The sequence below is a fragment of the Loxodonta africana genome, chromosome 1 (assembly GCF_030014295.1).
Source record: "Loxodonta africana isolate mLoxAfr1 chromosome 1, mLoxAfr1.hap2, whole genome shotgun sequence".
NCBI lineage: Eukaryota > Metazoa > Chordata > Mammalia > Proboscidea > Elephantidae > Loxodonta > Loxodonta africana.
Window position 1 is genome coordinate 87,039,345 of NC_087342.1, and position 22,063 is coordinate 87,061,407.

The following is a 22,063-nucleotide window of genomic DNA, read 5'->3' on the forward strand; positions in this document are numbered from 1 at the left end:
CTAAACTACTAGTGAAAGTGAGACTGGAAAACAATAGGAAGCATTCTTAGGCAAACTCAATTTCTGCAGCTATGATCCCAGGCCTACCTCCATGAAGGAGATTTACTCCTACTACATGAAAACATGTTTGTCATAACTATGTCAGTCATGTCATTAGCCAGTCCCTAGAATAACAACTTTAGGATTATGAAAGTACACAAAACATATACACATGCACATAGCTATAGATATTTTTTTCACAGACTATTTACAAAGTAGGAAAAAGGGAGACACACGACATTTCCAGAAAAGAGGATATGAAGGATTTAGAGTAGGTAACTTTGGGATGTCAATAAAAGAATATTTCACACGTACTTTTCTTCAGGTGATTTAGCTCTGCTTCTTCTAAATGAAAGGAGAAACCATAATCAGATGTACCTAAAAACTCCCAGCATCTGAGTTATTGCACGAGTATGCTATACAGAAAAACTTTAATGCTGTTTCAAGTTAAAATGGATTTATTATGAGTTTAAAATAATTGCAATTGAGAAACTACACAGCTCATTGAAAATGGAACCAGGTAGTCCCATGGCAGCTTCATTATACAAGTGTTCTTATGGGGTAAAAAGAGGAACGAAACCGCAGGGAGGGAAATTATAGGAAAATCAATGAATGTTGTAATAATTACAGTCTAATTGGTTTTTTTTTTTAATTGGTTACTAGTTATAAATAGTATAGTCAGTCAGTGATTACAGATAGTTTCACAAGATGCTTATATCATGGTCACAAGATGCTTGTAGTTTTTTTTTTTTGTCTGTCTTGTAAAAAAAAAAAGTCTTGTAAAAAGAAAAAAATACCTTGCTGACACCAAAACTCAGACAGCACTCTTCCAGAATACCGGTATTTTGAAGGGTTTAGATGGTCACTTGGTTAAGATACTGTGAGGCATATGTTTTCACATCCTGGTTTTGACCCCTGAGGAAAAATAGGTTTTTCTCAAAAAATATAGCTGTTAGCCTAGAATCCAGGTTTAAATTAGATAGTATGGTCAGCCTCTTATGCCTCTGTCTCGCTGACTGCAATGAAAATTGTCTTTTCCTGAGACAAGTATATTTCACGTTTCTCCCTATTTCAGGTCACTTGCTAGCAGCCTTTTCACAGCCCACTTAACCTCTTTGTTTCTCAAGGTATAGATCAAAGGATTAAATGAGGGAGTCACTACAGTATAGAAGAGAGTGAGGAATTTACTGTGCTTCTGTGTGTACTTGCTCTTGGGTTGTACGTAGACAGAAATTACAGTTCCAAAGAACAAAACCACAACAACCATGTGAGACCCACAGGTCCCAAATGCTTTCCTTCTGCCTTCAACTGATTTTATTCTCAGCACACTCCTCACAATGCAGCCATAGGAGACCAAAATAAGTCCCAGAGGTATAACCACAAAGAGGACACTAGCTACAGAGAGCTCATATTCCAGGAAGGTTGTGTCCACACAGGCAATTTTAATAAGTGCAGGCTCCTCACACATAAAATCATCCATTGTGTGGTGGCTGCAGAGAGGCAACTGGAAAACAAGGATGGTCTGAACTGTGGACTCCACAAAACCACTGATCCAGGCCACAGCTGCTAGTTGCCGAAGAAGCTTGGGGTGCATGATGACACCATAGTGAAGGGGTCGACAGATAGCATTGAAGCGGTCATAGGCCGTAACAGTTAGAAGGATACACTCCGTGGAGCCCAGCCCCAAAGCAATGTATAGCTGGATCACACAACCAGTGTAGCTAATGGTCTTCTCAGGGCCCTTGAGATTCCAAAGCAACTGTGGGGCAATACTGGTAGTGAAACAGAGGTCCAGGAAGGAGAGATTAGAGAGGAAGAAGTACATGGGTGTGTGGAGTTTGGGGTTCAAGTATGAGACCAGTATGATGGCTGCATTCCCCATCAATGTCAGAATGTATATGACAGAGATGACTGGAAGGAGAACCATCTCCAACTGGGGCTGATCAGAAAAACCCAGTAAGATGAAACCTGCTGGGTTGCTAACATTTGTCCCTTTCATGGCTTCTTCATTGTGAATTACCTTTTTTGGTTATCCCTACTTCATTCCTGTGGGAAGAAAACAAGGTATCATAATCATTGGAAAAATAAGGAACTGATTAAAACTTGAGCATTTGGAGACAGTAAATACACAGAGAAACAAAAGATAAAATAATGCGAAATATATGATAGATTGATTTGTTATACAGAGGGACAAATGCATAAAGCCATGAAAACATCAAATGCAGTGAAAGAAAACATATAAAAATAGAATTAACATTAGAAACGTATACTAAAACAGATTTGAGATATATGCCAAACTATCTGAAGATGAAATACACAGACAAACAACGTACATACTGTGGAAAGGCAAAGCCATTGAAAATAAAATAACTGCTACCTATATAGATACATGATTGTTAAACAAAGATTAGAATAGATAAACTGAAAGATGCATGGAATGAACAAGAGTATGAAAAAGGATTTGTATAGTTGGAGACAGAGACAAAATTAGAATAGTTAGAAATATTTAAGCAGGAAGAGTTAAATATGACTATCATTAATACTCTTTGCATTTGTTGCTTTCCTACGAAGCACAGAACTACTGAAGGTTGTTGTTGCTGTTAGGTCCCATCGAGTCAGTTCCAACTCATGGTGACCCTATGTACAACAAATCAAAACACTGCTCTATCCTGTGCCATTCTCACAATCTTTGCTATATTTGAGCTTAATGTTGCAGCCACTGTGTCAAGTCATCTCATTGAGGGTGTTTCTCTTTTTTGCTGACCTTCTACTTTACCAGGCATGATTGATGTCCTTCTCCAGGGACTGGACCCTCTTGATGACATGTCCAAGGCATATGAGAAGAACTCTCACCATCCTCCCTTCTAAGGAGCATTCTGGCTGTGCTTCTTCCAAGACAGATTTGTTCATTTTTCTTGCATTCCATGGTATATTCAATATTTTCACCAACACCATACTAACTGCTGTGATCTCCCTGTTTGAGTTATTGGTCTATTTTCTTTATAGATGTTACTATCTGGAAGAATCAATTTCATAGTCTTCAATTAGCAAGTTATTTCCCTCAATGACATCCATGGTCCACATGCTTTAGGATGCTTTTACAACAACAGTACCTGAATTCAGTCACCTTTTACAGTCCACTGATCTTTTATAAAGTAAAGTATGTAAAATTAAAAGATATAATTTGAAAAATTTCCGATTTTCCCTCAAACGTTCTAATTAGAAAACATAAAACAAAAACTTCTAAGACTCCTAGTCCAGTAACAGGGTCTCAGACAACAGTTGCATGCTCGAGCTTAAAGAGAATATGTGGCACATTTTCTTTGCCATTCATAGTAATCATCAATTGCATTCTGAAATTTTGCCAAGATGAGTCTATTATGTGTTCTGGGTGAGCTGGCTGGGTTTCCTGCACTATACAGTAAAGGGAGAAAGAATTGTGCTGTTGAAGGATTAGATTTCTACTGGGAGAGAGACAATGTGGCCTCATTTTGCATCATGTAACTGTACAGTGCCATGATTCTTTGGTACATGGGTTATTGTGTCAAAGAAGAACCAGTATTTTCCAAGATGACTTTACCCTGAAACACTTACCTCTTCCTTTCACATTACTGTTAATCAAGATAAGGATAAGGGCATTTGTATTTACAAAGAGAAAAAGGTAGTTAATTTTCCTTGATATGAATATACTAAACTGGGTTATATATGTAGCTTCTGCTCAATGCAAAAGGGAATCAGATTTGGATTTCTACTATTTTTAGAACAATATTTCCTTTTTCTTTTTTTTTCATAAAATGAGAAAGAAAGGCTACCTTAAAAGAAGAATGACAATCCAAGTAGAGCAGTTGCTGGTTGTTTTGATGAAGATTCAATCTCAGACACAGATCCATGACAAGAAGTAGAGGAACCAGGTATGGGTAAGCTCTTAGTCATGTTCTCCTGTAATCTCTTTACTTAAACTATCTTCAGATGGATGGGGTTCACCTATTTACTCAACACATGCCTCTGGAGCTCTCCTTCCTAGACAACTTTCCATTGCTATATTGTAGAGGGAGATGGGTCTCTAGAGAGAAAAATTCCTCAGACGCTTGTCTTTTGTTTCTACTAGAAGGCAATCAATTTTATACCATTTTCTAAACACACGCATGCGGGCACTTGCACACATACATTTTTGCTATAAAAATGTTCGGAACAGAAAGCACAGTTGAAACGTCAAGAGTGAGAATATCATTCAGTTCTACTCATAATGAACTTGCAAAGCCAGTTAAGGTCATTCACCCACTTTCTATCACATGCTATTAAAATTAGCAACGCTATTGATACCTTCTTAATGGATTTATTTTTCAAATTATTTTAAAGTTTCTTGGCGTGAAACTTCTGTGTATCATACATATGTTTGCAAACATGTACATATCTGTGTATACACACATGAAGTTAAAACACAATTACTGAAGATCTAAGAACTGGCCAATAGTCAGCTGGGGAAGAAGAAATGATGGAGAGGAAGTGCTATCTGCTATCCAGTACGAAAGTAGAGAATTGCAAATTCATTAACTCTTTTCAGAAATGGCCAAAAGTAAATCCTATTAAGAAGCAAGTATGCTATACACACAGCATTGTTATCACTCGTTAAAGAATAGACAATGATTTCGGTAACAGTTTCCAAAGCAGACGCTGTGCACCCTAAGTTTTTTGTAAATTATTCATTGGGGTACAGAAAGAACATACTAAAAATTTTATATACATTTATTTTGAAGATCTTATAACCTCTTTCAGTTTATATTCTACAATGGATATACATATACAGTAATACGTACTGTGATTGTTAAAGTTGTGTGTCAAATCGGTTGGGCCATGATTCTCAGTGGTTTGGCAGTTATGATGTTGTGATCACTTCTGTGATGAGAATTGATAGAATGTGGTCACCTCCATGATGGGATCTGCTGTGAGTAGCCAATAGGCTGAAAGGGAGTTTCCTTGAGAGTGTGGCCTGCATCGAATATAAGTGGGCACACTGGCAAGGCTTGAGGGCTTTTGCTCACTCTGGATCCTACAGCTGGCTCCTGTTCATCTGATCTCCAGTTCTTGGGACTTGAGCTGGCAGCTTACCTGTGGTCTTGCCTACCAATCTTGGGATTCATTGATATTCACAGCCTGTGAGCAAGAGCCCTGCTCTCTGACCTGCCAGTCTTGGGTTTGCCAACCTCTGTGGCTATGTGAATCAGGAGACACCTCTGTCCCAACCCAGGGACTTGGGGTGTTCCAGCCTCTACAACTGTGTGAGCCATTTACTTCATACAAATTTCTCACCTAAAGGATGTACGGGTTTTGCCTCTGTAGACAACCCAGCCTAAGACACATATATATAATTAAAATATAAAAATATTCATATTTGGACATAGGGTTGTCTGTCCAAAAACATTTTCTAAAGGAGTACATCCTGATAGCAAGCATTTAGAAACAATGGAGCATAGACTGTTTCAGACTCCTCCTTCTATAACCTATTCTTCCAACTTTAGTGCCAAAATAGGGTAAATTTTTTGCCAAATGTGCTGGTCCTGGGTTTGCCCTCAGAACCATTCATTGTCTTTTTCCAGTTCTATTTGTATTACAGGAGGACTGACCCCTAAAGGCTGCTGTGCCTATGCTATCATACCAACTGGCTCCCAAATAGAAAATGCTGGCAAGAGATTAGAATGAGGAAGAAGGGGAAGCCGGTATGTTTCTGCCTCCGTCTATGCTGTGAGAGGCTACTCTAGCAGTAATGGCATCTCCTCTTTTGCTCCAGTTCTGGTGGCTGACCTACTATGGCCCTGGCTTCCCCCAGGTGATCCTAGTCCCTTCACTCCTTTTGCTTCTCCAGTCCAGGGGCTGTAGTATTTTATTGCTGTTTCTAATCTCAGGATTGCACTGTGTGGTTTCTCAGTTCCTCCATCACTTGTGTAGCCAATTCATTCATTAAATTCCCACTATTGCAAACTCTTGAGGAAACAAAATAATTTTTAGTTGAGCCCTTGCTCTGGACCAGGTTAGCAGTTGGACTTTCTTCCCTTTCAAAAAGTGTAGTTCTTATGAAACATGTTAAACTCATTCTCATCATGTTCTGTTGATACGACCTGTTTTCTATAACAAATTTTCACAAAAGACAAAGTCTTAATCTAAAGTAATGATTTTCTTAGTTGGATTTAGGGAGCATTACAACAATTGGAGGGTATTTGGATTAGTGAATGTTTATCTCTCCCTTGATGTGCTGTTTAAGGAATACATACTCTGAATGTTGAAAATATTGGCCTTTCTCTTGAATCAGGATCAATAACTCAATTAGTGATTTATAGATTATTCTGAAGCTTTCATTATCTATAACCTGATCTCACTTCACTCCCAAATACATTTAAAAAATTACTGAGTTTGAGTTAAATTCCTTTATGGCCTCAGAATAATTTATCATGGTTGAAGTAAAAGACCTACAAATGGTAAAAATTTAGATTGCTTTTTCCTGCTCTAAGCTCTGACAATCTGAGGAACAGAATATCATTATAATGCTTAGTTTCCAACTTTCAGAAAGTATTTCTGCATATCTCACTTCAATACTGTCTTTCAATTAAATATAATTTCTGACCTAATCATTAATGTTCATGTTCAAAAATAATAACAATCTCCGTCACAAAACCTTTTCAATTACATTAAGTGAATATAGCTTTTATATTAATAGTGTTTGATCTTTAAGATCTGCTATATATGTAAGGCAGCATCTATTAGCATCACCAATTAGATGTTGACATTTAATATTTGAGATGCTAATTTATTTGTCTAAGATCAAGCATCTTCTTGGATTCAGGATTGTGTTACATGAAGTTTAACTCCTACTCATTTCAGCCACTCTACACTGTTGTCCTTGTTAGGTACCATGGAGTTCGGTCTGATTCATAGTGACCCTACGTACAACAGAGCAAAACACTACCTGGTCCTGTGACATCTTCACAATCTTTATGCTTTAGCCTATTGTTGCAGCCACATGTCAGTCTCTCTCGTTGAGAGTCTTCTTTTTTTTTTTTTTTTTCTGACCAAAGCGAGTTTACCAAGCATGATGTCCTTCTCCAGGGACTGGTCCCTCCTGATAATATGTCCAAAGTATGTGAGACGTAGCCTCACCATCCTCGCTTTTAAGGCGCACTATGGCTGTACTTTTTCCAAGACAGATTTGTTCATTATTTTGGCAGTTCATGGTGTATTCAATATTCTTTAACAACACTGCAATTCAAAGGCATTGGTTTTTCTTAGGTCTTCCTGATTCATTGTCCAGCTTTCCCATGCATTTAAGGTGATCAAAAACACCCTGGCTTGGGTCAAGAACACCTTAATCTTTAAGGTGACATGTTTGCTTTTTAACACTTTAAAGAGGTCTTTTGCTGCATATTTGCCCAATGAAATGTGTCATTTGATTTCTTGACTGCTGCTTCTATGGGTGTTGATTGTGGGTCCAAGTAAGATGAAATCTTTGACAACTTCAATTTCTTCTCCATTTATCATGATGTTGCTTATTTGTCCAGTTGTGAGGATTTTTGTTCTCTCTACATTGAGGTGAAATTTATACTTAAGGCTGGAATCTTTGACAATAACCATGTTATTAAACCTCACCCCATTTCAACCCAGTATGTATTACTTGTAGGAGGTACTTACGGTTTTAGGTTCTTCACATTGCTACTGTGAAATCTTCCTTTTGAAAGACGAGACTACTCACATATCTAAATCTCAGTTTCCTCATCTGTAAAAGGAGATAATAACTTCATCAGAGGTTTGAAATAGAATAAGATGAGATGATATAAGTAACTCATTCTGCACAATTACTGACCTAACTCAGGGAAGATGAGGAAGGCAAGGGTGATTTTTTAAAATGATATAAGGCATAAAAAAAAAAAAAAGGCATAGTAGGGAGTAATAGGGTATTTTACTCAAGAAGCAAAAATATTTACCTCAAAATAAGCTCTACTGCTGTGTTTATTAGAGAAAAGGCTAGGAAAATTTTAATAATTACAGGAAGAAACCTAAGTTCCCACATCGACAAAACAGTTGGATTTAGTATCCAATGCAATGTTAAAGAGTAACTAGATAAAAATTCTGAGAATGGGCCCACATTAGTTTTGTAAGGCAACAGTCACATGATTAAGACAGAAAAAGCAACGGTAAGAAGAGAAGTACAAAATTTTCATGGATATATGCAATCACAGGGTATATACCTGGAGGCTGTGCCACTGGAAGAGACAAACTTTGAAAAACAAGTGTCTAACATAATTTAATATGTCATAAAGCTGACATTTCAATCCAGTGAGAAAAAGATTATTTAATGGATCAAATGATATTCAACTATAAATAAATGATAATATTAGATCTCTAACACTAATTTAACTAAAATATACCTGAGAGGATTTAATGTGTAAAAACTTCATTCCAAAATATAAATCTTACTAGAATAACAGGGAGAAAATATAGATGAATTCTTGCATAAACTTGGAATTTGGAAGGATTTTATAAGACAAAAACCATGGTGATATGCAGTCTTTCACCTAGCAGATTATCACACAAAAATAATCACTGAATCGGAATACGAGAGGCATTCTTTTGCACTGATACTATGAAAATAGCTGGAATATTTCAACTTCCTTAAATATAGCAACGTTATATCTGTGGCTCATAGCTAATAGAGTACATAAACAATGTACAATAATCTGTGTTATTGTTGGGTGCCATTGAGTCAGCTCTGACTCACAGCGACCCTATGTATAATAGTATGAAATACTGCCTGGTCCTGTGCCATCCTCGTAATCTTTGCTATGCTTGAGCCCATTGTGGCAGACACTGTTGGTCCACTTTACCAAGCATGACGTCCTTATCCAGGGACTGATTCCTCCTGACAACATGTCCAAAGAATGTGAGACAAAGTCTTGCCATCCTTGTTTCTAAGGAGCTTTCTCGCTGTACTTCTTCCAAAACAGAACTGTTCCTCCTTCTGGCAATCCATGGTATATTCAATATTCTTTGCCAAGACCATAATTCAAAGGCATCAATTCTTCTTCAGTCTTCCTTATTCATTGTCCAGCTTTGTCACGCATGAGGCGAGTGAAAATACCGTGACTTGTTTCAAGCACACCTTAGTTCTCAAAGTGATATTCTTGCTTTTCAACATTTTAGAGGTCTTTTGCAGCAGGTTTGCCCAATGCAATATGTCACCTGATTTCTTGACTGCTGCTTCCATGGGTGCTGATTATGGATCCAAGCAGATGAAATGTTTGGCAATGTCAATCTTTTCTTCGTTTTTCATGATGCTGCTTATTGGTCCAGCTGTGAGGATTTTTGTTTTATGATGAGGTGCAATTTATACTTAAGACTATAGTCTTTGATCTTCATCAGTAAGTGCTTCAAGTCCTCTTCACTTTTAGCAAGCAAAGTTGTGTCATCTGCATATTGTAGGTTGTTAATGTGTCCTCCTCCAATTCTGATGCAGTTCTTGCTCGTATAGTCTAGCTTCTGGATTTTCTGCTCAGCATACAGATTGAATAGGTGTGGGAAGCTACACAACTATAACACACACCTTTCCTGACTTTAAACCTTGCTCTATTCAAAGGACCGCCTCTTGATATACGTACAGGTTCCTTATGAGCATAATTAAGTATTCTGAAATTCCTATTTTTTGCAATATTATCCATAATTTATTAGGATCCACATAGTCGAATGCCTCTCCATAGTCAATAAAACTCAGGAAAGCATATTTTCTTTTTTCACCCAGGACTCATCTGACATCAACGATTATATCCCTGGTTCCATGCCCTCTTCTGAATCAAGCCTGAATTTCTGGTAATACTGTATGTACTGCTGCAGCCACTTTTGAATGATCTTCAGCAAAATTTTACTTGTGTGTGAGATTAATTACATTGTTCGATAATTTCCACATTTGGCTGAATCACCTTTCTTCGTAATAGACATAAATAGGAATGCCTTCCATTCAGTTGGCCAGATAGCTGTCTTCCAAATTTCTTCGCATAAATGAGTGAGCACTTCCAACGCCTCCTCCATTTGTTGAAATATCTCAGTTGGTATTCTATCAATTCCTGGAGCCTTGTTTTTCAGCAATGCCTTCAGTGCAGCTTAGTCTTCTTCCTTCAGTACCATCAGTTCCTGATTGTATGCTACTTCCTGAAATGGTTGATTGTTAGCCAATTTTTTTGATATAGTGACTCTGTGTATTCTTTCCATCTTCTTTTGATGCTTCCTGTGTCCTTTAATATTTTTCCCACAGATTCTTTCAATATTGCAACTCAGTGCTTGAATTTTTAATTCAGTGCTTTCAGCTTCAGAAATGCCGAGTGTATTCTTCCAGGTCTTTGTACATTTCATTATCATACTTTACTTTTTCTTCTCAAGCTGCTCTTTGAAATCTTCTGTTCTTCTCTTTTACTTCATCATTTCTTCCATTTGCTTTAGTTACTCCACATTCAAGAGCAAGTTTCAGTCTTTTCTGACATCCATTTTGGTCTTTTCTGCTTTCGTGTCTTTTTAGTGACCTCTTGCTTTCTTCATGTATGATGTCCTTGATGTTATTCCACAACTCGTCAGGTCTTCAGTCATTAGTGTTCAATGCATCAAATCTATTCTTAAGATGGTCTCTAAATTCAGGCGGGATATACTCAAGTTTGTACTTTGGCTCCCACGGACTTGTTGTAATTTTCTTCAGTTTCAACTTGATCTTGCATATGAGGAGTTGATGATCTGTTCTATAGTAGGCCCTTAGCCTTGTTCTGACTGATGATATTGAGTTTTTCGTTGTTTCATTCCACAGATGTAGTCGATTTGATTCCTGTGTATTCCATCTGACCAGGTCCACATGTATAGTCACCATTTATGTTCTGAAAAAGGGTAAGTGCAGTGAAGAAGTCGTTGGTCTTGCAAAATTTTATCATGGGATCTCCAGCATCATTTCTATCACCATGGCCATATTTTCCAACTATGGATTCTTCTTTGTTTCCAGCTTTTGCATTCCAATCACCAGTGATTATCAACGCATCTTGATTGTGTGTTTGATCAATTCTAGATTGCAGAAGTTGGTAAACATCTTCAATTTCCTCATTTGTGGCATTAGTTGTGGGTGCATAAGTTTGAACAATAGTTGTAGTAACTGGTCTTCCTTACAGAGGTATGCATATTATCACAGACAGCATTGTACTTCTGGACAGATCTTGAAATGTTCTTTTTGACAATGAATGTGATGCCATTCCTCTTCAAGTTGCTCCCAGCATAGTAGACCACATGATTGTCTGATTCAAAATGTCCAATTCCATCCATTTCAGCTTATTAATATCTAGCAAATCAATCTTTGTGCGTTCCACTTCCTTTTTGACAAACTTCCATTTTCCTAAGTTCATACTTCATACATTCCATGTTCCAATTATTAATGGATGTTTCAGCTATTTCTTCTCATTTTGAATCGCGCCACCTCAGTAAATGAAGATCCCAAAAACTTGACTCCATCCACGTTGTTAAGGTTGACTGTACTTTGAGGAGGCAGCTCTTGCCCAGTAGTATTTTGAGTGCCTTCCAACCTGGGGGGATTATCCTCTGGCATTATACCAAACAATGTCCTGCTGCTATTCATAAGGTTTTAGCTGGCCATTCTTTTTTCAGAACTAGACTGCCAGGTCCATCTTCCTAATCTTTCTTAGTCAGGAAGCTCCACCGAAACCTGTCCACCATGAGTGGCTCTGCTTGTATTCGAAATACTGGTAGCATAGCTTCCAGCATCACAGCAACATGCAAGCCACCACAGTATATGAATTGACAGATGCATGGGGCTAATAATGTATATATATCTAATTATAAAGCTGTTAATCACAACAGTTTTAATTAATGGTAAAATACGAGCAAATTTAATGATCAATCCCATGCAATTGACTGAAATAACTTGATACATCTGTATAATCAAACATTATTTAGGCACTGGTGTTCTTGTTAGTGAAATGGAAAAATCTCTATGCCTTTTTAATGAAATAGCTGGTTAGAAAAAAGTAACACGTCTCATTTACCCAATTATGTAGCTAACTTCTGGTAGCAAAAGTATTGCTTTGTTTTTTCTTCTTCACTCACAAAACTGAATATAGGATCATATACACTGAGGGCCTGGGTATGAGTCGGAGAATATGTCTACGATGTTGTCTGACTGGGTATACAGAAAATGTCCAATTGAGACCAAACCGAAAACCAAACCCATTGCCACGAAGTCGATTCCAACTCATAGCCACACTACAGGACAGAGCAGAACTGCCCATAGAGTTTCCAAGGAGCACCTGGTGGGTTTGAACTACCTACCATTTGGTTAGCAGCCGTAGTTCTTAACCACTTCGCCACCAGGGTTTCCCCAATTGAGATACTCTTTCCTTTATGCTTCTACCCTGAGAAAGCCCAGTTCTGGAGTTTATATAACTCCATATGCTAATTAGCATCGTAGGGATACAGATCCTCAAGGTCTTGAGAGAACCAATAAAGTATGTACCTTTCATTTTTTTCTAATCCGATTTTCTCCAGGGGCTATTTTATCCAAGAAATATTTACTTCCACCTAGCTCATGGGTATTGGGTAGTGATTTGGGTTTTAGGGGAGAAACTCATTCTAAAATATCATAGTTATTCATACCACAAGAAGAATCAGAAAGATATATGGGGGAAAGAAAGATCTTGGTCTCTTTTGCCAAAAGGAAAAAGATTTTCCCTAAGAGAATTCTTCCTCCTCCAAATAGCTCTTGATAGTTGTTTTTTGTTTTCATATTTCAGATTTGAAAAGATATCAAGAAGGGAAAATAGTTTTACAATAATTTTATTGGGTTGAAATTTCACATACACATGCGTGTTTTCAGGCTTCAGTCTCTGATCACTGCTCTCAGATCCTGTTAAGAGACTCCCTTCAAGTCACACCTTTCAGGTTTGAACTTTGGAGAAGGAAAATGCCTGCAACCTCGCCCCCAGTTTACAAGTTAGCTCTCAGGGGATGGGAGAAAACAATGCTAATCTTCAACATACTCAGGACAGACAGCTGGTAAGCTAAGGATGTAGGAGTGGAAGCCTCCTTGACAAATTTCTTGTTATCTTAAGATTTTAAAAATATTTTAGAATATTGTAAGAGAAAGACAAGAAAAATAATCACGATTTTGATTTCATTTCTGAATTTGAGATAATACATAGTACACTCATCAGCACTTACATAATTTTATTCTCATTTGAAAAATTAAATCATTTCTAAAGGTGCTTCTGACTCTAACAACCTATAAATCATTTGACTTTGACTTTTGATACCAAATTAGAAAATTGGTAATTCATAGATTTCTGATTATAAAGGTTGGGAAACATAAATTCATAGTTAGGGAGAAATTACTTTCCAAAAGATTTTAAAGTTAAGATGGATTCTAAGTACTTAAGTGTATGAATTGTAGTTTTTTTTCTGGTGGTGACGGAATAACTTCTTTCATTTTATCTGAGGAGCAATTGTTGAAATTAGTTGAAAAATGGCTTTTAATCACTAGCCCTAAAACACATCAAGGAGCCCTGGTAGAGTAATGCTAAAGTACTTGGTTGGCGGTTTGAAGCCACCAGTGTCTCTGCAGGAGAGAAGACCTGGTGATCTGCTCCAGTAAAGATTATAGCCCAGAAAACCCTAAGGGCCAGTTCTACTCTGTCTTGTAGGGTCGATATGAGTCAGAATTGACTCAATGACACATAACAACAAAAACACACCAATCTGCAATAAATAAGCATTTTCTGTTAAGTTAGAAAGATTAAATCAGAGATTTTGCTACACCAGCCATTTGAATTAATATATTTTACTATTTGTTTTTAATAAATATTGTGCTCTACATCGAAGTTGATTTAGTGAACACCAAGTTATACAGTCAGTTGTCAACATAAATGGACTAAGAGTGACTTTTTAATGATTGTAATCACTTTAAACCTCTTCAGGCACATTTTGGGTCTCCAGCTCAGTGGTACTACATATTTCTGCACTTAAACAGTAGATTAGAACCAACCAATGATGATACCACAGCAATTGCAAAAACTTAAGATTATTTAATTCTGTCTTTCCATATGACCACTTGGAATTTTTATTTATGTTTAAAATTTAAAAGAGTGAAACAGAGTGTGAATTGAAGATATAATATCTTTGTTTGATTAGGGCAGATTTTAGTTTTTACCTAAAATATTTAACTGGATTTGCCTACTATACTTCAAATTAAGATTTCTTCTTTTTTCATTGTTAATTGTTAGTTTCAGAACTAAAGGATAATTCAAGAAAATGAAATGCTGCATCAGTGGTATAATTGTTTGTTTTACAAATTTTATTGTAATATTTGTTTCATTATTTATTTTTATTGAAACAATTATATATTTTATATTCAATAAAATAAAATTTTCTCTTCTTGCTTTATTTTCTGGCCAGTATTACTATTTCATTTTATGGTTATTACTGAAAATAATTTTGTCACATAGAGGAGAGATTTAAAAATTATCTCCTCCAGGTGCCGATGAACGCATAGCAAAATGAAAGGAAAAAAAGACCCACACAAAGACATAGCAACGTGAGATGCCAACAAGCATACAAAAAACTAAAATCTACCAGGAGTGAGTTGGGGACTGAAAACTCACATATAAAGATGGATAAATACAAATGGTTTTGGAGTTCTCAACGAAAACACTGGAAACTAGACCATAATGACGCAACAATTTCAAAATGTTAAGAGAAAAGTATTTCCTACCTAGAATTGTTTCCACAGACAAAATATTAATCAAGGAAATGTGATGAGGGAATAGTGGGATTTTCAGACACAATGGCTCTCGTTTTTCTTCTTCCTGTTCCAATATTCTCAGGAAGCTACCGGAGCTACACTCCACCAAAAGCAAGGAGAAAGCGAAGAAATCTAAAACCAGGGCTGCAGCAAACAAGGGATTTGATTTAAGAGAGAAAGGGAGGAAATGCTCAAGATGGTGGTTAAAGTGAATTCCAGGAACTCGTTTTAGGTGCCCTGGTGGTGCAGTGGTTAAGAACTACGGGCTGCTAACCAAAAGTTTGGCAGTTCAGATCCGCCAGCCGCTAATCGGAAACCCTAATGGGGCAGTTCTATTCTGTCCTATAGGGTCGCTTCTGACTCGTCGGCATGCAACAACAACAGAGTGGAGAGAATTCAGTTTAGGTGTGAAGATTCTAGCAAAGCCTGTTAAGGAAAATGAGGCGATTGATTTCCTGATGTGTTAATCGTTCTAGGATAAACCTTAAAATTTGGGGACTATATTAATGGAAAGTACAGAGAAGAATTACACAGTTATCCACACAAAAGAAAAACCCTCAACTCAATAAACAATAAAAAGCTGTGTAAGAAAAGAAATGTAATCATAGTATACCATACAGCTTAACTATGAAAACTATATGATCATTATAATATAAGCAATGATTCTTTTCTATTTAGAATCATATTTGGAGGGTTGATCAATAAGATGTATGCGTGTGTTTTATAAAAGAAGTAAGAGATATTATGCAAGAGAAAGATAAATCCTTATCTTCCATAGCCAGAAGCTAATAGATAAAAAAAAAAACAGAAAAGAAAATCAATAAATTGCAGCCTTGTACACCAGTGTTCATTGCAGCACTACACTATTTACAATAGCCAAAAGGTGGAAACAACCTAAGTCTCCATCAACAGATGAATGGGTGTCTTAGTTATTTAGCGCTGCTATAACAGAAATAGGGTCACTATGAGTTGGAATCGACGGCAGTGGGTTTGGGTGGGTTATAACAGAAATACCACAAGTGGATGGCTTTAACAAACAAATTTATTCTCTAACAGTTAAGCAGGCTAGAAGTCCGAATTCAGGGCTCCAGCTTCAGGGAAAAGCTTTCTCTCTCTGTCAGCTCTGGGAGAAAGAAAGTCTTTGTCATCAATCTTCCCCTGGTCTAGGAGCGTCTAAGCACAGGGACCCCAAGACCAAAGGACACTCTCCACTCCTGGCTCTTCTTGCATGATGGTAATGAGGTCCCCTCCTCCGCTCCATTCTCTTTTTTATATCTCAAAAGAGATTGATTCAAGGTACAATATAATCCTGTAGATTGTGTCCTGCCTCATTAACATAATTGCCTCTAATTCTGTCTCATTAACATCATAGAGGTTAGGATTTACAACACCTGGGATAATCACAGATCCAAAATGGTGGACAACCACACAATACTGGGAATCATGGCCTAACCAACTTGACACACATTTTGGAGGGTCACGATTCAATCCATACAATGGATAAATAAAATGGGTATGGAAATGCAATAGGATTTTACTTAGCCATAAGGAAAAACGAAGCCTTGATACATGCTACAACATGGATAAATTTGAAAACACAATGCTGAGTGAAGTAATCACCCACAAAAGGACAATTTGTATGAGCCCATTTATATGAAATATCTAGAGTGGGTAAGTGTACAGTAACCCTTGGTGATAAAAAAACACTTAACACACTAAAGGTTAGAGGTTTGAGTCCACCCAGTGTGCCTTGGAAGAAAGACCTGGGAATCTGTTTCCAAAAAATTAACCATTGAAAACCCTGTGAAGCACGGTTCTACTCTGACACACATGGAGTGCCCATGGGTTGGAATTGCCTTGATGGCAACTGGATTAGTTTGGTTTTTATACTTTTATAATTACTGCTATAATGAGGTTTGTAACTACCATCTTTCTATGTGTTTTCTATTTGTCTAATCTTTTTTTTTTAATTTCCTGCATTTATGTATTTATAATTAATCCAATATTATTTTATTAACCACTTTTCTCACCTATTTGCTTGTTTGCAATATACTAGTTCATGATTCACTTAATGGCTATCCTAGATATTTCAAGATGCATTTATTACTTATTATAGGTTAATTTAAGTTACTACTTTTACCAATTTGTTTTCTCTACTAATGGATTTTTGAGAGATTTCCAGGAATTTTTGTTAAGTAAAAATAAACAAAGTAAAAACAGTATCTATAGTAGGCCATCCTTCATGTAAGAATTAAGTGCTAACATAAAGTATGTATATCTGCTTAGTTGGGTTAAAGAAACACAGTAAGGAAAACTAGGAACTAAAGAGAGTGGTTTCCTACAAGGGATGGGTGGGAAAGAGAGGAAAGGGAACATGTTAGTAGGAATGAGGAACGATGACACTTTTCTGAGTATACCTATTTGTATAGCTCTGACTGTTGTTATGTGCAGCCAAGTTGATTCCAACTCAGCAACCCTATAGGTACACTGTAGAACTGCCCCATAGGGTTTTCCAGACTGAAATCTTTACCGGGACAGGTCACCACATCTTTTCCCCTGCAGAGCAGCTGGTGGATTCAAACCACTGACCTTTCAGTTAGCAGCTGAGTGCTTTAGCCATTGAGGCACCAGGGTTTCTCTCTGACTCTTAAAACCTTAGTAAAGTTTCACATAAAAACCCAAAACCCAGTGCCGGTGAGCCAATTCTGACTCATAGCAACCCTATAGGACAGAGCAGAACTGCCCCCATAGGGTTTCCAAGGAGAGCCTGGCGGATTTGAACTGCCGACCCTTTGGTTAGCAGCTGTAGCACTTAACCACTACGCCACCCGGGTTTCCTTAAAGTTTCACATACTCCCCCAAAACTAATTAACCAAAATCAACCATGATGTTGGTGGAACCCAAATGGAACACAAACTGTAATTAAATACACACTGTATAAATGAAATAACATAACTATATTGAAAGGGTAGGGGAGAAAAGAACTAAGTGAGATATCTTTGGAAAACAGTATTTTGACCGGATACTGTAAGGTTAAAGACAAAAAGAATGGTACACAAACACTGTGCTCTAATTAGTAAATTACTAAACTACTGAAACTGTGCATTTATTAAGACTGAAAAAATAAGAAACTAAATTGTAGAGGATGAGAACCAGGTTTCTCAGTGTCAAAAAAAAAAAAAAAAGAAGATATAAATGAGGAAAGGGGGAAGGCTAAAATGAAACCTTGGTGTCGAATTTATATACCTCGCTTTGTCTACTGAGTAGGCCTAGAGGCAATGATACCCTAGTTGCTATTGATAGCCAATACTGCTTACTAAAAAAAAAAAAAAAAAAAAAATGCAATCAAGTATAGTCTGACTCCATAGGACAGAGTAGAACTGCCCCACAGGGTTTCCAAAGAGCAGCTGGTAGATTCAAACTGCTGACATTTTGGTTAGCAACCATAGCTGTTAACTACTGCACTGCCAGGGCTCCATAAAACGTAAAGGATATATAAAAAAATATTAATTTTTTTTTCTTAGCATGGGTATAAGGATATCATTATTATTTTCTTCATTTTTTGTTTGTTTTAAATTACAAGAAGATTTTAATTGATTCAGGTAATTGTACTTATTATTAGGCATTTGGCTGCCCTTATCCGTGAGTGAAAATTTGTGCACACATTTATTAATATACTAATGACATATTTATTAAGGTCAATCAAATTATATTTTGTGAGCAGAGAAAGACAAGGTCTACACAGACAACACCTAAGTTACCTTAACAACATCCTTCACATTAGATCATGATTTTCTTCTCCAATGTGTATGTGTGTGTGTTTTTTTAACCACCCCATTCAACTCCATACTATATTCAGCTAGAGTTAGTTATTTGTAGTAAAGTTATTCCTTAGGAACAATCTTTGTTAAAACATTTATTTTTTATGAAAACAACATTTGTAAAATATAACATGCAACAAGTATGCCTAAACAGGGTCTAGTATTAGAGACAATAGAAATCTTGATGATTTTCCGTAAATAAGTAACTAGTTTGAACATATGGAAAACAAGGCCAATATTTTTAAATGTAAAGTATTATCAAAATTGTTAAGTATGTTATTAGAAGAAAAAAAATGTTATACTCAATATGAAAAGAATTTTGTGTATTCTATCAAGTCATAACATCAATAAAAATGAATGTCATATAAATGACAAAGACAAATACTGTTTATTATTTGAACAGCAATTTGTTTACTTTTGTCAAATTTAAATATTCAGATTTAATGATCAGACTTAAATTTGTGTTTGCATATTTACCTGATTCTAGGTATGAAGCTAAGGAGTTGATCAAAAGGGATTGAGAGTTATTCTAGTCTGATGAGAGATGATGCATAATAGAGAAATATTCAGCCTCATGGCACATCTCTCTTGGGGCTTTCTTTTGTGGGTGGGAGAGATGAGAAAATTCTTGGGTATATTTAGTCCCAGAAGTCTCTACTGACAGAAAAAGAATCTGTAATCCCCCCAAGTAAGGCAAACTGTTTGATCATTGTGGAATTTCCAATGGTCTTTATAATATCACATAAATTGTGAAAGGAACACTCATTCTCTAAACTATTGAATGTGAGACTGGAAAACAGTAGGAAGCATTCTTAGGTAAACTTAGTTTCTCCAGCTATGTCCCAGCCCTATCTCCATAAAGTAGAAGATTTACCCTGATGATATGAAAATAGGTTTGTCAGAACAGTTCAAATCCGCCAGGTGCTCCGTGGAAACTCTATGGGGCAGTTCTACTCTCTCCTATAGGGTCAATATGAGTTGGAATCAACTCGATGGCACTGGGTTTCTGGGTATGTCAGTCATGTCACTCATTAGCCAGTCCCTAGAGCAACAACTCTAGGATTATTAAAGTATACAAAAGGTATATACATGCATGTACCTATAGATATTTTTTCATAGACTATTTTTTATTTACAAAGTAGGTAAAAGGCAGACACATGACATTTCCAGAAAAGACGATAAGAAGGATTTAGAGTAGTTAACTTCCAAAAAACCAAACCCATTGCCAGCAAGTTGATTCGGACTCATAGCAATTCTGTTGGACAGAGTAGAACTGCCCCATAGGGTTTCCAGGGAGAACCTGGTAGATTCAAACTGCCAACCTCTTGACTAGCAGCCGTAGCTCTTAACTACTACACCACCAGGGTTTCCAGGTAACTTTAGAATGTCATTAAAAGGCCAGTTCACACCTACTTCTATTTAGGTGATTTAGCTTTGCTCCTCCTAAATGAAGGGAGAAGCCGCAATGAGATGTGCCTAACACTTCCCAGCATCTGAGGAATTACACCAGTATGCAGTAGAGAAAAAACTTTAATGTTTTAAGTTAAAACCGAGAGATTTATTAAGGGTTTAAAACAACTGCAGCTGGGGAAACAAATAGCCCATTGAAAATAGAACCAGGCAGTCCAGGGGCAGTTTTGTTATACAATTGTTCTTACAGGGTAAAAAAAGGACCCAAACCATAGGGAGGGTAATTACAGGAAAATTAATGAATGTTGTAATAATCACAGTCTGATTGATTACTGATTGTTAATAGTGATTACAGATAGTTTCACAGGATGCTTATATCATGGCCACAAGATGCTTGTGTTTTTGTTGTTGTTGTTTGTTTTTTTTTTTGTCTATCTTGTGAAAAGAAAAAATACCTTGCTGACACCAGAACTGGACAGTACTCTTACGGAGTCCGGTATTTTCAGGGTTTTAGATGGTCACTTGGTTAGGGTTCCACAGGGCATATGGTTTCACACCCTGGTTTTGACCACCAGGGAAAAACATGTTTTTCTCAAAAAACAGCTGTTAGTCTGGAATCCACATTTCAATTAGATAGCATGGTCAGCATACTATGCCTTTTTCTCGCTGACTGCAATGAAAGTTGTCTTTTCCTGAGACAAGTATATCTCACATTTCTCCCTAACTTGGGTCTCTAACCAGCAGCCTTTTCACAGCCCACTTAACCTCTTTGTTTCTCAAGGTGTAGATCAAAGGATTAAGTGAGGGAGTCACTACAGTATAGAAAAGGGTGAGGAATTTACTGTGTTTCTGTGTGTACTTGCTCTTGGGTTGTATGTAGACAGAAATTATTGTTCCAAAGAACAAAATCACAACAATCATGTGAGACCCACAGGTCCCAAATGCTTTCCTTCTGCCTGCAGCTGATTTTATTCTTAGCACCCTCCTCACAATGCAGCCATAGGAGACCAAAATAAGTCCTAGAGGTATAACCACATACAGGACACTAGCTACGGAGAGCTCGTTTTCCAGGAAGGTTGTGTCCACACAGGCAATTTTAATAAGTGCAGGTTCCTCACACGCAAAATCATCCACCCCGTGGTGGCTGCAGAGAGGCAATTGGAAAACAAGGATGGTCTGAACTGTGGACTCCACAAAAGCACTGATTCAGGCCATAGCTGCTAGTTGCCAAAGAAGCTTGGGGTGCATGATGACACCATAGTGAAGGGGTCGACAGATAGCACTAAGCGGTCATAGGCCATAACAGTTAGGAGGATACACTCCGTGGAGCCCAGCCCCAAAGCAATGTATCGCTGGATCACACAACCAGTGTAACTAATGGTCTTCTCAGGGCCCTTGAGATTCCAAAGCATCTGTGGGACAACACTGGTAGTGAAACAGAGGTCCAGGAAGGAGAGATGAGAGAGGAAGAAGTACATGGGTGTGTGGAGTTTGGGGTCCAAGTATGAGACCAGTATGATGGCTGTGTTCCCCATCAGTGTCAGAATGTACATGATAGAGATGACCAGAAGGAGAACCATCTCCAACTGAGGCTGGTCAGAAAAGCCCAGTAAGATGAAACCTGCTGGGTTGCTAACATTTGTTCCTTTCATGGCTTCTTCATTGTGAATCGCCTTTCTTGGTCAACCTTAGTTTATTCCTGTGGGAAGAAAATAGGATACAATAACCAATAGAAAAGTAAGAAACTGATTAAAACTTAAGCATTTGGAGACAGTAAATATAGAGAGAAATAACAGAAAAAATAATGTAAAAAGTATGATAGGTTGATTTGTTATATAAAGAGACAAATGCATAAAGTCATGAATACATCAAATGCAGTGAGAGAAAACATGTAAAAACAGAATTAACATTAGAATCATATACTAAAACAGATTTGGGGTATATACCAAACTACCTGAAGACCAACAATGTA

General features: G+C 37.2%; 1 protein-coding gene and 1 pseudogene across 1 annotated transcript; both read right to left on the reverse strand.

Moving 5' to 3' along the window:
* Positions 1–813: 813 nt before the first annotated feature.
* LOC100666880 (olfactory receptor 2G3-like) lies at positions 814–2,347 on the reverse strand. The gene has a single exon (XM_023540875.2). It carries the CDS (start codon positions 2,036–2,038, stop codon positions 1,106–1,108), a length of 933 nt encoding a protein of 310 aa, XP_023396643.2. The 5' UTR covers positions 2,039–2,347; the 3' UTR covers positions 814–1,105.
* Positions 2,348–20,273: 17,926 nt separating this feature from the next.
* Positions 20,274–21,758, reverse strand: LOC100667167 (olfactory receptor 2H2-like; annotated as a pseudogene).
* Between the last annotated feature and the right edge of the window lie 305 nt (positions 21,759–22,063).